Source organism: Metarhizium album (assembly GCF_000804445.1).
Source record: "Metarhizium album ARSEF 1941 chromosome Unknown scaffold_38, whole genome shotgun sequence".
Classification (NCBI taxonomy): Eukaryota; Fungi; Ascomycota; class Sordariomycetes; order Hypocreales; family Clavicipitaceae; genus Metarhizium; species Metarhizium album.
Window position 1 is genome coordinate 181,399 of NW_024467612.1, and position 15,239 is coordinate 196,637.

Genomic DNA, 15,239 nt, shown 5'->3' on the forward strand with positions numbered 1-15,239 from the left:
GGGTGTCATACTCGTACCAGGATTCAACCTTCGTTGCCAACATGATGATAGGATGTAGGGCGGCCTGTTTTTTGCCCAAAGGCAGCTTTGAGCACAGCTTTGACTAGTGGGCGTGCGCTATGACTTCTGCTAGATTCATACCTAGTACGAAACACGGGAATTCAGGGAGGGGGTAACTGTTGTCTGAGCTGCGATTGTCGTTCGACGGAAATATGTGGTGCATTCTCACCGAAAAGCGGAATCGATTTCTCTGTCAGAATGACTGGGTGACCTTGGGGAGGTCTAAGAACACGAATATCGAGACTTGAAGTCCTCTGTGAGATATTCATCATTTCGACAAAGGCGACGAGGTACAGCCCGACATAAGAGCACTGGATTGCCTCGGACGGACAGCAAATTGACACTTGACTACCCAACGCGGTGACGATGGCCCATCCCCACAGCGACTGACGTTCTCTCGAGGATATTCCATGTACGTTCGGACTCGTTGTAGACGAACAAACTAGATACGCAGCCTTGGGCCAATCAACACATGAGTGCCAGGCGATGCAGTCGCAAGCTTCTCATGGATATCGAATTTGGGTCAGTTTGCCGTCAGTCTGACAATCCATACCGGAACCGACATGATTCTTTCCTGGGACAATAGATCGAGCCGTGTCGCACTTGCACTATGGTCAGAGACACTTCCTGGCTAGGATCGGGATGACTTCAGGCCCCCAAATTTATAAGCGTCCACAGAGCAGTTCCGTATCACTGCGTTTATAGAACTATTTTAACCATCCATTCGATTCGACTATTGCATATGCTGTTGTTTGTGAACCAGGACTAGTAAAATGGATTGCTTTCAATCCAGGCGAGATCAAACACCCAATCCGACATGGGGCAGTGCTGACCAGCTGCATGGTCTTGTGATAAGCCTCGTGAATACGCCAGTGCCGGCTTCCACAAGTTGTTGTCACCTCATCGACGGATGTTCGTCAAGAGCATAGACGGAAGTAGCCGACGTAACGATTATACTAACACCTTGGCTCACTTGTAAGGTTCGTTTTTGTCGGTATAATGTCAAGTCTTTGCCTCTCGCAGTTCCTGGGTTCCTCGATTCACTGAACACGTCGATCCATAATGACAGGCCAAGCTGGACCTCACCTACTGGGCTCCTGATCGGCGACGGAGATTGTATCCCTGTGTGGTGTTACGAACTGTAAAGAGCAAGGCGTGCTGGGTATGACTTAACTTACTCGGTACGGACAACAGCAAACTCTGTCATCCGTACTCCTGCTTTCTAGGCTGGAGTCTCGTGAAAGGCGCACCCCCGGAAAGTGCTTGGCCCCGGACAACACTCAAATAGACGTGTTCAATAGATTTTCGACATTCGGAAGATATTCGGGGAACCAAAACTTGGCGGTAAGGAGACGGGAGGTCATCGTAAGCCGCGGCATGAAGGCCGCAGGCAAGAACGCTCGAGCATCATAAATCTCAGGTTCGTTTATTTCTCGCTCAATTAATTGTAGCTTAACAATGGCGAGTGAACATTTTGGAGTCAACGAAACCGCCTGTGTGGTTGGAGAGCATCATGGGGTCATTTGTTGCTTGCGGGAAAACATGCTCATTCCAACGTTGGTGGGGTCGACGTTGGTGTCAATTTATGACAGGAGAAAGCATGGAGCGACAGGGGCCCCCACTTGCCCTGGCGACGTTCGCAGGGTTCGTTCGGCATGGAATCTCGTGCTCCGTCAGCGGCTCGGGGGACTCCGTAATTCTCCGTGCTGCAGATATGACCTTGGTTTTCATGACGCCATTCTACCAAAGTCTCCTAGGTGGCCTCCTTTGACAAGACAGCTCACGCATTTAGAAAAGGACTTGGAACAGACGAAAAAGCCTTGACAAATCTTGGGCGTCCGCTCCTGCCCTGTCCAGAAATGCCAGGTAGTCCACGTACATGATGGAGTTGCCCTGCCATGAACGGAAACAGCAACCGGCACGTCTTGCTTTTGCATGGGCGATGGAGGTAATGGCTGGTACCTTGTCTGTACAATATGTGCCTGGTTCCTCTCCTCTTTCCCAAGTTGCGCATTGGGCAGCGCCTGCCTCATGCATCTGCCAGCCAGGGGTGGGGGTCTGTTGGTCGGCAAAGCGGCTGGTTCATTGCAGATGGCAGAAGGTGAAGCACAAATGCAATGGGATTTTGCAACCCTCGTATGGAAAAAAGAAGTCAAATACCATATGGAATGTTTCTCGTCGGTTGCGCAGATCCAAACGCCACATCCGAGATGTTTCTCCCGTCCAGACATGCATGAAAAGTTCGCATCCAACTATGCTCGTCCCGCCCGTTCGGTCAGTAAACTCTGACGCCCTTCAGTTCCGGCCATGGATGTCGATGCTGAGCAAGCCCGAGGACAGAAGATACTCATGATTAACAGGCCTCCCTCCTCATCTTTCCATCTCCCCCTCGACGATGACAAACAACCCTTGCCGGCCGCTCGACTTCGGGACTCCAAAAGCAACCTCTCCAACACTTATCGCATCCTGGCCTGCTGTGGCATCTCAGTGGCATCCCTGTCTAGCCTTGTGCCCCGTCACCCAACCAGTTGGTCCGGAAAGTTGGGCAAACGGCTACTCTTGCAGCCCGCATCATCGGTCCCTCGTAGCTCGATTTGGCTGGGTGGTCAATGCTAGCCACATCGGTTGGGCCCATGGAGCCAGACTGTGCACAGGCAATCCAGGCACCACGGCACCCCTGTCTCTCCAGTCTGCGGTGGTCTGCAGGTCTCTGGCCCTGCGTCCTGCACATACAGCAACAGTGTCCCGCGTTCTGCATGGCCGCCGTCGTTTGATGATGGGCATCTTGTCGACAACGCACCACTTCCCAGATATCGACGGGGACGAGACCGCCACAGCCAACCGCATCTCCCGTGAATGACAGCTGCTACTCCGTAGTTACTTGGCCCATCCGGTTGTCGGGCTCAGACGATGGAACACCCTCGCACCGGCCAAACCAAAACCCGACCGAAACACACACCTGCGTCCCCAGGATAACTCGCCCCTGCCGTGCCCATGTCTCGCTCGATCCATGTTGCTCCGCAATGTTTCTCAAGCGCGAGAGCAGCGCCACCAGCACCAGCAGTACGTACCGCACTCCTCTGGTCCCTACGCACACCCCTGCCGCCCCCGATAACTGAAGAGTGGCAGTCTTCCACCGTCTCAGACTCGATATGACAGGTCTGTTCACAGGCTTTTCGCCTAGCGCACGATCACCAGATGTCATCCAGTCCAGCAACCAGAATGATGGCTCCCGCCTAGTTCCGCTCTAGTCCCTTACCCTGTTCATGTGATGAGTTTATTCCCTTACACCCCTACCTTGTTGTTCACTTATCAACCTTTTTTCCTTCTCACTCACCATCATATCTGATCAGTCGCCCCAAAAACCATATAAGTATGAGCGGCAACCACGCCTTTTTCCGGATTTCCATCCACCTCACAGTCATATTTGATCAGTCACCCAACAGCCCATAAATATAGACAACTTCTGCCCATCCACCAGAACTATCGAAATTCACGCATGGTTACCAACCCACAACAGTCTATTCAACCTCGTCGATAAACGTTGTATCATCTTTGTCTTCGCTTTAAACCTGTCAAACGACCTCGGCTCTCTTCATTCAAAGTATCTTCTTTCCTGCCGCCATTTCACACGACTTAGCAAAATGGTCTTGCAAATCAACCCTCTTCCCGGTGCCCAGTCCACTGCATCAGTCTCTTTGAGCGAGCATGCCCCCCATAATCCCGGATCTGCACCGGAGACTACTGAGGGCATCATCAGTTACGGAGCTCAGGTAGGTACAAAGTAACGACCTAAATGCTACAGCGATCTTGTTGAACGCACGGCTAACTGTAAACGCAGATTCCCGGCACCAGATGCCCAACTTGTGCCCTTAAAGGAAAGGAGGTCTGGGTCATTCCCGGCAGGAAGTGCGGATATTGTGGCACGCCATGTGATGCTCATTGAGTGAGCATGGGGCACTGACTTGTGATGTGCAGCGAGACTTTTCACCACATATTTAGGACGGCAATAATGCGAGTGTGAGGGCAGCGAGATGTCGCCTTCTCAGCAATGCACAAGGAGGACCACTCTGTTTTCATTCTCACAATTTTCCAGTTCCTTTATGGGTCTCGGACTATTACATTTGATCATCACAGTCAGAGTTCGTGCCGGGTCAGCGACGATGGATCATTTTGGATACGACAGAAGGCGCCGTGGCAATACCCTCTCTCCAACGGCCAGAGCAACAGGTTTTGTTTCACTTGTCTTTTCTCTCCTGAGATTCTGCCAACATGGCTCAACAGCTGAAAAAGTCTCTCTTTTCTTGCAACTATCCATACATGGCCCACGCCACCGTCTGGATCCAACTTTTGGCCGACCATGCAAATTGTGCTTTCACAACTTGGGGGAAGCGTGTTCCTTGACGCCGGGCTGAGATCCCGACTCGGCCCTGGGCTAGCGACATGGCATATACACCTAGTACCAGGCCCTTCCCACGCCAAAAGTGACGGTCGCAAATTCGTCATGTTGTTATCATTTTTCGCACAACTGAACGGTGCAGTGCTACGAAAAGTTAAGGAGTTGGGAAATTTGGAGCAATGGTTAGAGGTTGGAACGATAACGTGCCGGCACACCTTTTCGAGATATGGGGCAAAACAGGAAATCTGTCGAGGCTTTGGGATAGGAAAAAGGTTAAATTGAACTCCTCCATTGCTGTGCCTGTGCCACATGACCTGTACGCTACGTGCCTTGTCTAGGTGAATGGAATCCGCCGACCATTTGATGAAACTCGAATCGACCCACTAATAGAACCGTGCTGGGCAGCGAACATAGGAGTCGATATTATTATAGGAAGCACATACGGCTAGGGGACTTTGCCGGCAAACCCGCTCAGCCCACCACCCGCTATATTGCGTTCAGATCCGCATAAGCCCGGACTTGGCTATCGATCGAGACATGGCTCCAATCACGGCGCCTAAGCGAGATTCCGTTTACTAATCCACGGGTGCTCGAATGGGTGGCCCTGTGCTCCGTCAGACCAAGACACCTGTAGCACAAACTTGGCTCTCCAGGCGGCCCGAGTTGCATGTCAATAACCTAATTGCAGCCTCATCCAGTATATCTGAAACGCCCAAGAACCCAAGAACCCCAGTCGGCCGCCCTCATTGGCACACGGCGCAAATTCACTGGGTTAGGGCTCGAGGGCTCCAAGCACAACCCCCGGCGGCACGGAGGGCGGAACGAAGGAGGATGAAATAGTCGGTGAAACACAGGTTCCTTGGCCCGGGTTGCACGAGAGGAAAGGGCGTGTAATTGCGTGATGATGAGGCGCGGCGGTCCGCAGAGGCAGACTGGCGGAATGACGTAGTGTTGCACCGTTTCGGCCAGGCCAAGGGGCTGCGAATGTGTTGAGTATATTGGCGCTGCATCAGTAGAAAATGAGGGGAACGGGAAGAGGGGGGAATTTGGTCTCGCTTCGGAGCGGTAATACTGCTGCAAAGGGAGGCTGGTGGGCTGAAGTCTTTGGTCGGGCTTGTTGTTATTTGACTCATCACCTTGACGGCAAAAATGCCCTCGTTGCGGACCATGTCGACATGCTTGGCAGCAAACCCGTTGTGACGACCACTCCTGTGCAATATCGACCGAGCGTGGCCCGTCTCCCCGCTTCTGCATGCACTTGGCGATGGTTTAGATGAAGGACCTAAGAGGCAAGCCAGAAAAATTCCTGTTTTTTTATTGCGGGCTGTACTTGTCAGAGGGCAATATTGGCGAAATGGTGGGTGGGTCTATCCTGGCTTTTTTGTAATATATTCAAATAAAAATAAATGTGATATGAGCAGGGTTGCCGCAAATTTTCGGAGTGAACACGAGATGGTTGAGAGCAAAAAGTTGATATAGAGGCCTAGCTTGGCTGACTCGCTTCTTTACGAAGGAACGCCAAACTGTCTTCCAGCCTCAGCATGAGATTGCGCCATAGGTTACGCTCTTCTGTTGCTCAAATGCCATTGTAGCCTGACGAACCTAGGATACCCGATTTACCCTTCGCAGAAATAGAGAAAAAAAGAAAAGAAAAGACAAGAAAAGAAAAGAAGAAAATAAAGATGCTTGCTCACTTAGTGACTCCGGCCAGAGCATTTCTCACATATTCCTCTCGACGGATGTTGTTTCATCCGATTTTGTCACTCTATAGATAGAGACGATTTCGCTGCCTCATGTGACTTGTTTTCCGGAAGGGACCACGCGTCAGCACGGTTTCCAGGATTCATCCAGTGCACGGCGTTTGAGACATGCCAGCGTGACGCGTGACGTTTGACGTTGCTGGCACAGCTTCCCTCTGCATAGAGTAATGTAAGACCCAAGCAAAGGCTAAGAATGGTTTGCAGGGAGAATCTTGTAATATTCTCGAACTTGCTCTCAGCCCAGTGCCAATGCTGGACAATGCTAGCGTTGTACGACACGACACATCGTGACCCATGTGGGCAGCCAACGGCCAATTGGTGATGACACATCATGTGAGCAAGCGGGCTGCTTGTCAACCTGGTCATTGGGATGGCACTTTGACGGTTAACAGATCCACAGATCTGATCGAAGGCACACTGACCAGCAATCACAGGCAAAGGTAGGTACACCGTGCGGAGTACATATGAGTGCAGCTCCGTCCAGGGTTCAAGTCTCAAGATGGGTGGGAATTGGATCCCGTAAGGTCAGGGACGTCCGTCGTCGTGTGCGTGCATGAAGATGTGTTAGCTGGCTTGTATACGGAGTACCTCCCAACAGTCTGGTTCTCTAACGCAGCCCGCAGCGTCGCACGAAACGTACCTGAATGCCGTATACTAAGCTCCTGAGCTCGGCCTGCGACTTTTTCTTCTTGGTGAGATCCATCCTTGACACATAATACTCCGAGCCGGCATTCTTACGAGCAACCATTGCCAAGTCGCCGCGAAACCTGGAACATACCACTTAAGGTTAGGACTGCTGACTCCGAAAGTCGGAATTTGTAACCGGAACGGGCACACATACGGTCGGTTCCTTTCGTACCATTGAAGGACTGGGCAGTTATATTTGGACCGGACAAAGTTTGGTTGAAGAGCACGCACGTGTGTAGGAACTGTCAGGGGGGAACAATGGCACAGAGAGTGAGTTCTTCATCCGCCTGTAAGATCAACTGGCCGCGTAGAGGGCCATGGTTCGGGCTAACAGGTCGGCAGGTGGCTGAGGCTGGCTTAATCTCGGGGCCAGGAGGGCGGTGACTCCATTCAGGGAGTTGTGAGAAGCATGGACGTCGGTATATGGAGGCGCGCGCCCCGAACAAAAGCAGAGATGGCGAGTTGGCGGTTGTCGATGCGGATCAAGAGACGAATCGCTGGCTCGCTGGCTCGCTGATTCTCTGATGTGCATGCAGGTCGAGCTTGGAGTTGCCAGCTGGCGGCGACGTCGAAAGCACTTGCTGCCACTTTCCACACCGTCATTGGCAATACGCAATATGCAATATGCAATATGGAAAAACACCGGCCGGGTGGCAACGAGGCGACTTGATTTTACCCATCTACGAAGCATCGCCACTTTGGTAACGCACGTTCGGCCGGTAAAGCATTGTTCTCTGCATTTTATCGCCTACTATACTACGGAATCATTACAGGTTCTCCATTCATCTTCCACCGCGGACCCCGCTTTTGCGAACGGAACGCTTAGCCTCTTCCTCGCGAACAGTTGTACAATGGCTACGGAAGAGTCGACTGACGCGGATGACAAAGTGTTGGTGACTGACGTCGATAGCAAAGAGTTGGTGACTGACGCCGATGACAAGAAGTCGGTGACGGGTGCAGACGGCGAAGGGTTGGTGTGTACCAGAGCAAATTCAAAACAGATAATGCAGCATTTCGAAAACAACAGCCAGATGTGGGCGGCGCCATTATCTCTTGGACAGTATCTAGACATGCAGTTCCAGCTGGTCGTGTTTAACGGCCACAGGGCATCTCCAAAGCATTGGGCCCTGTTCAAGCCATGTGACCCGGAAACCATCATCTCCAGCTGCGCCGTTCACCTGCGAGATGCAATCATGAACAGCGGGAGGGGTATGGAGCCTGTCACGGCAGCCATAATCACGGAAGTATTTACGCATCCAGAATTCAGAAGGAATGGGATGGCAACCAAGTTGCTGAGCAAGGTGAAACAAGATCTGGACGCCATGGAAAAGGACCGCGTGGAGTTCAGCATCATCTACAGTGGCTCAAGTACCGGATTATACGACAAGCTGGGTTAGAGGCCTCAGACTGTGTTCCAGCTACGTCTTAGCTATGGCAGCAGATGTATTCCAAAGCCGCCAGGTGATGAAAATCTTGTTATGCTCAGGTCTGGGGGCTTCACAGGTCTATGTCATTTCGAGATGAACAGCGCCAAATTTCGGCTCTCTGCCCTTCGATGTACCCGGACTACGTTTGTGCAAATCCTTGGAACACCCGCTGTCTTCGCCGGCCACCTGGCGAGATCACGCACACTACAGCAATATTTGAGCCCTGCCGAGAGCAGCGAGTCCTCGCCCTTCCATGGAGCCATATACAGCGGCCGATGGGGTAAGACGGCGTGGTGCTGGTGGGCTCCTGACTTTCGCCTACGCAAGCTCTTTATCGGACAGATGGTCACGAGTCGAATCCAGGGCATGCAGAAACCGATCGCAAAGCTTCTCCATTTGGCCGTCGCAGAAGCATGCGCATTGGGTCTCAAAGAAGTCGTCATGTGGCAGCCAACAGCCGACGTCAGAGAAGCAGCCGGCATGCTGGCTGATGAACTGGGAGCCGGTGTTCAAGCTCTCTTTAAGGAACGGATCGAAAACATTCCCTGTGTTCGGTTACATGAGCAGAATAAACGAGAGGTATCATTGGTTGAGCCTCAGTTTTACGCGTGGTGGTAGATCCATGGCCCGACGGCAAGCAACACCAAGTTTTGCAAATAGGCCGTTACGAACTATTATCCATGGTCGCGTCTCATTGACGGAGTCGAAGGTCTCCTGTGCCTTGGCATTTGTGGTGATGAGACGCCGCTACGTTGGGGTTGGTCAAGGTTAATATTGACAAGCCGATCTTGCCAAGTCGAAGGAAAGCGATTTTCCTAGTAAAGACGTACAGAAAGTCTCAGACAGCATCAAATAAACAGCTACTACGGTTCAACGACGTGTAGTTATGTCGTCGGTACGCCTGCCATTTCTACAATCACATGGACAGCCTTGTGCCCCTGGTGTCGAATCTCGATTACCGAAGACGACGAATCACGTAGCGGTGACATCATCGGAATTGAGAATTGGAAGGCGCACCTTGCCGGGTTGCCCCGCGGCCCCCTCCTTCCTGTGCAGTGACTTGTAGCTTCACAAGTTGTCCAAGAAGAGGAGTCTGGAGAGCTCTCAAGGCCATGACAACACCATTCTCTGATGGAACGTCATACGGTTCCAACTGCGATTCTCCCATCCTTGTTCTTGATGGCGCCCCGCCACTGGGCCGTCTCTGCATGTCCACACTTTGCCTGATGAAGCTTGCCGAGAGGTGTAAATTTAATGTCCGAGACGGCTGCGCTGGCTGCGCGACCCCTCTTCAGCAACCAACATTGCCGACGGCGAAATACTCGAACCAACGTCTGCCATCTGCATAAAACCCCTCTCCCCAAGCTTGCATCGTCCTGCTCGCGCAGTTTATCTCGAACCGTCTTCCCCTTTGGTACAACGACTGTCGAGACCGTCAACCGCAGACACGCAAATACCTTATCAGAGCACCCTCCGCTTCGGCACCCAGTCGCCCACCATGTCGACCATGCCTGCCACCGCCGGCCACAGCCGGCCATGCTGCAATGTTCCTCCCGTCGTGAGCGAGGGATACAAGCCCAAGGGCACCTATGAAGAGATTGGCGGTTACAAAACCTGTATGTATGCTGTCCATCCAAATGGGGCGTCTCCGGGTGGTCCGATGAGCTGAGAACTGACGCCGAAGTCGGGGTCAAATAGACGTTACCGGTCCATCCGATGCGACCAGGGCCATTGTCGTCATCTACGACATCTTTGGCTACTTTGAACAGACCCTCCAGGGTGCTGATATCCTAGCTCATAGCGACAGTGAGCACAAGTACAAGGTCTTGATTCCCGACTGGTTCAAGGGCAATCCTGCCGCCATTGAATGGTACGTTGTTGGACGGGCGTGAAGGAGAGGGCAATGTTTCAACCAGGAAGACTGACAAGCTCACGATTAGGTACCCCCCCGACACTCCCGAAAAGGAGGAGAAGCTTGGCGCCTTCTTTGGCAAGTTCCCGCCTCCCGCCACGGCGGCCGCTGTCCCTGCCTATGTTCAAGCCGTCAAGCGGCAGAATGCATCCCTGACCAAGTTTGGTATTGTCGGTGTGAGTGAAACCGCCTGTCCTCACCGCAAAGAAATGGCCGGAGCTGGAAACTAAGTGAAGCAAAAACTTGTCAGTACTGCTGGGGCGGCAAGGTCGCCACGCTGGCCACCAAGGCGGAGAGCAACCCGTTTGGGGTCATGGCCTCGGTCCATCCCGCCATGATCGATCCTGCCGACGCCCAGGGCCTCAACGTCCCCGTGGTCCTGTTGGCTTCCGGCGACGAGCCCGCCGAGGACGTCAAGAAGTTCGAGGATGCAGCCAAGGTTCCCAAGCACGTCGAGATTTTTCAAGACCAGATCCACGGCTGGATGGCTGCCCGTGCCGACTTGAGCAAGGACCGAGTCAAAGAGGAGTATGAGCGCGGCTACAAGGTTCTCCTGGGCTTCTTTGGCAAACACCTGTAGAGACGTGCTGAATAGGCGAAAGGAAGGAATGAAATTGGCAGTATCGTAAATTCTATATATTGAGTGTCTGCTTCCCAGTCGTAGCTGCATGGACAATACAGCCACCTTGGGCTACGACGACGAAAGTCTCTCGCCATCTGATGTATGATACCAACATGTCAGCAGTCTAATCTATCTAATCCAGCCTCACGCTTCCCAACTTGACGGCCCCTACTTTCACACCGCCACCTCTGCTGTACCTCATACCTCTCCTGTATCCCAAATAACTGAGCCCCCTTGATTCTCTATTCTTGTATTTTCCCGTCTCCCCCTTTTACAAACTACTCTTCTCGGCAGAATCCAGAAGCGCATCCAGATCCACACTCTCAAACCCGTCGCCCAGACGGCGCCCAACGTCCCCCCTGACAACCGTGCAAACCATATAATCAGCCAAGTACCTCTCGAGCCTCACGTACACGCCGCCGCCGCCGCCGCCGCCGCCGCCCACCCTCCGGCCGCGGAACCAGACCTCGAGCGGAGGCGCATCAGCAGCAGCAGCAGCCCCCGGGGGCGCGAAATTCCTCATCTCCAGCTCCCCCAACCAGCCGGCGAGCAGCGCCTCGCCCGTCATCTTGACCCACGCCTCCCTCAGGCACCACAGCGCGTAAAAGTACTCGAGGGCCTCGTCCGGGCCCCGCCGCCGCCCCAGGTCCCGCAGCCGCTCGCACTCGGCGGCCGCGAAGACGCTCTCGTGCATGCCCACGTAGGCCGGCCAGCCGTCGCGCCCGAGCAGCGCGTGGTCCCGCTCCCGCCGCTCCCGGGGGCACACGACGTCGACGCCGACGTCTGCGCCGCCGTCTGCGTCGCCGCGCACCGCCGCGAGGGCCACGAGGCCCGCCTGGTGCGACACGTTGAACGCGAGCGGCTGCGTGCCGTCGGGCCGCCGGAACAGGGGCTTGCGGCCGGGCGGCGGCCCGGGCGTCGGCGTCGCGCGCGAGAAGGGGACCCCGAGCGCCGACGAGATGGCGTGCCGCTTGAGCAGGGCCGAGCCGAGCGCTAGCTTGGCGTCCTTGACGAAGTGGTATCGTAGTACGGAGGCGCGCTCGTCAGCCGTGAGCAGCGAGAGCGCTCGGCTCGCCTGCCGTGGTCACGGTTAGATCCTCTGTTGGAGGTGGACGCAAGCTGCCCGGAGAGGGGGGGGGGGGGCGAGTACCGCCGTTTCGAGGTCCTTGGTGGCTTTGGCTTCGGGCCAGAGGGGCCGCGTGTCGAGGATCCATTTCAGGACGAGGGCGTCGCTCATGGCTGGCTGTCTCGCGGGCTGGTGTGTCGACGCATCGACACACTAGCACGCTGGTGAGTGGAAGGGAGGAAGTCGTTTGCTTCGGCGACGCCAAGGTTTGCGGTGCCGCAGTGCCGCGGTGCCCTGCACGTTGAGGTGGGGTGCGATGCGGTCGCACATTAGCTCGCATCCGCAAACGCTGCTACTACGATTTTCCTGATTTGTATTCCGCCGATTTGCTGCAGCGCTGCGCACGTCTTTGCAATTATAGTTAATTGCTGCATACATCTTTACAATTATAGTTAATTGCTATATATATCTTTATAATTATTATTAACTTTAATATTATATAAAATACTTACTTAAACTTATATATTTACTTATACTCTCTATAAATATATATATTATTTTATAATTTTATTTTATAATATATAAATTAATATAAAAGTAAATACTTAGCTACTATATTTTTATTATTTAAGTAAAACTTATCTTTCTTAACCTTTATATTTCTTTTTTTTCTTTTATAAACTTAAACTACTTTTATTATCTTATTAAATTATTTCTAAACTAGTTTATACTACTTAAAAAAAAATATCTTATAGATATAAGTTATTATTATAATACTAGTAATACTTAAACTTAAAGAAGCAACTTGCTAATAAGCTTATCTTTAAGTTAAAATTTAATGCTATAAGTCTTCTTTAGTAGAAATAATAAAAGTAATAATTAGAACTAACTTAGAAATAATTCTAGGATAGCTAGCTAATTTTATTCCCTAGGGAACTATTCTACTATTTTAAAGTAAATAGTATACTATATAATTAAGTATAATACTAACTAGATATATATATAAATTAATTCTTATTTATTTCTTATAGATATAGCAATATATAATTAAGTTATTACTTTAAAACTATTATATCTAATTTTATAAAATTAACCTAGAGAAGTACTACTTTAAAGATAATAAAAAGCAATTAAATAATAACTTAACTTATAAGTTACTATAGAAAATAGTTTAAAACTAGTTATATAATAATTAATATTTATTTTATATAAAATAATATTTAAACTATATTAATAGCTAAGTACTATTATAAATACTATATAAGTCTATATAGTAAAGTATAATGCTTTTTAAGGTAATACTTATTTCTGCTTTTATACTACTAACTACTACTACTATGGCTACTGCTAATACTATAGTTTAAACTATATATAATAAAGCTACTGCTGCTAATACTAAAGTAGTAGCTGCTATATACTGCTAACTAAAAATAGTATATATACTACTTAAACTACTTATAAAGTAATTAGAAAAGAGATTAAGACTAATTTTAATAGAATACTGCTAAGACTAAGCTGCCTACTTGGTTGCTCTTACTCTTGCTCTTGCTCTTACCTCTACTTTTACTCTTACTATTATTATTATTATTATTATTGCTATTACTGCTGCTGCTACTGCTATTATTATTATTATTATTATTACTATTGCCTCTGCCTCTACTCTTAAGCTTCTCTCTCTCTCTCTCTCTTTCTAAGAATAAGAAGAATTAGAATAAAAATAAAGATAAAAATAAAGTTAAGAATAAAAATAAAAATATAGAAATAGTATAAACTACTTACTAAATAATTATAAACTAGTTAAGAACTAATTCTAGCTAATAAAATTTGCTTAGTATATTACTAAATAATATACTTTTTACTATATAGCTACTATACTATAAAGATAGCCTTTTTATAATTACTAAGATATACTATATAGTAAGTTTCTAAAGGCTTAATATAGCTTATAATATTTATATATTTATTTTATATAGTAAGTTAGTTAAAATTAAAATTAAATTAGAAATAATTTATACTAATAGCTATAAAATACTTTCTCTCTTACTTTAACTAGTTTTATAAAGTTTAGAAATATTTTTATTAGTTTAATTAGTTTAGTTAGTTTATTTTTTGTTTTTTATTTTTCTTTTATTTTTTATTTTTCTTTTATTTTTTATTTTATTTCTTTTATTTTTTTTTGTTTTTTTTCCTTTATTTTTTTTCTTTATTTTTTTTTCTTTACTTTTTTTACTTTACTTTTTTTAACTTTACTTTTTTACTTAGCTTTTATATTTTATTTCTTTAAATTAGTTACTTAAGTTATTTTATAAATAAATTAAAGATATATTTCTTTAAGATATATTTAGTAAAGAAATTATTTATTATCTTAGCTTAATTTAGTCTTAAAATAGTTTAGAAGTAATTTATATATATTTATTATAGTAATATCTAGTAGTTATATTTAATATATTTATTACTCTAAATAGCTATAAAGCTATATAACTAGTACTTAAGCTAGCTACTTTATAGAGGCTATTTATTTCTATATATATATAGTTATTACTAGCCTTACTAGCTGTTAAGAACTAGCCTTACAGGCTACTGCATGTAAGCATTACTAGTATTAACTATAAACTTAAGGAGGGAAAAGAGGAAAAGGAGAAGCTCTCTATCCCCTCTTTTCTACTTATTATATATATAGGTTTAATATACATCTAAAGAGGATTTAATAAAGCACTAATATAGTGCTTTATATCTACTTAAGCCTATAGCTTAAGTTTATTATATACTCTTCTTCTAGTAGGTTTATCTGCGTTGCTGCTGTACAGTAGAAATAGACGTATAGTGTTAATTCCCCTAGCAACTTTATGTCTCTACTCTGCGTTTTTAGCACGCAGTCTACGCTTAATATGCCTCTACTTTGCGAACGTTCTAGCAACTTAGCGTTGCTTATTATTATTGTTTTTCCCTCTAATAAGTATTACTAATGCTCTTTCTGTAAAACTTTATTTTTTCTTATTTTTAAAAATCTTATTACTATTACTATCTTACTGCTGCTATTATAATGCTGCTGCTCTCTCTGCTGCTGTATTAGCTTAATTTAGGCCTAAACTATTCTAGAGCGCCTCTGCTGCTGCCTCTACTGCCTCCCCCCCTGCTGCTCTCTCTATACTGCAGCGCTTGCTATATAGGCGAATATACTATAGAGAGGAATTCTAATAATTCTAACCTCTTTAATAGAGAGAAAGTTATTAAAATATATATACTATATTAGCGCAAAATAATTAATACTAGCTTAGCTAGTTATATTCCTAGTTCTGCCTTAGC

At 48.0% G+C, this 15,239-nt stretch overlaps 4 protein-coding genes across 4 annotated transcripts; 3 read left to right on the forward strand and 1 right to left on the reverse strand.

Annotated features, from left to right (window-relative positions):
* Positions 1–7,757: 7,757 nt before the first annotated feature.
* On the forward strand, positions 7,758–8,303 carry MAM_07909 (Acyl-CoA N-acyltransferase; the record flags this gene model as incomplete). Its single annotated transcript, XM_040826707.1, has 1 exon — positions 7,758–8,303. One exon carries the CDS (start codon positions 7,758–7,760, stop codon positions 8,301–8,303), a length of 546 nt encoding a protein of 181 aa, XP_040675339.1.
* Positions 8,304–8,426: 123 nt separating this feature from the next.
* Positions 8,427–8,951, forward strand: MAM_07910 (uncharacterized protein; the record flags this gene model as incomplete). The annotated part of the gene is made up of 1 exon (XM_040826708.1): positions 8,427–8,951. One exon carries the CDS (start codon positions 8,427–8,429, stop codon positions 8,949–8,951), a length of 525 nt encoding a protein of 174 aa, XP_040675340.1.
* An 880-nt stretch (positions 8,952–9,831) lies between these two features.
* Positions 9,832–10,825, forward strand: MAM_07911 (Dienelactone hydrolase family; the record flags this gene model as incomplete). Its single annotated transcript, XM_040826709.1, has 4 exons — positions 9,832–9,949; positions 10,032–10,203; positions 10,274–10,421; positions 10,496–10,825. The coding sequence occupies 4 exons, from the start codon at positions 9,832–9,834 to the stop codon at positions 10,823–10,825; spliced, it is 768 nt and encodes a 255-aa protein (XP_040675341.1).
* Positions 10,826–11,138: 313 nt separating this feature from the next.
* Positions 11,139–12,104, reverse strand: MAM_07912 (phosphopantetheinyl transferase; the record flags this gene model as incomplete). The annotated part of the gene is made up of 2 exons (XM_040826710.1): positions 11,139–11,942; positions 12,018–12,104. 2 exons carry the CDS (start codon positions 12,102–12,104, stop codon positions 11,139–11,141), a joined length of 891 nt encoding a protein of 296 aa, XP_040675342.1.
* Positions 12,105–15,239: the final 3,135 nt, after the last annotated feature.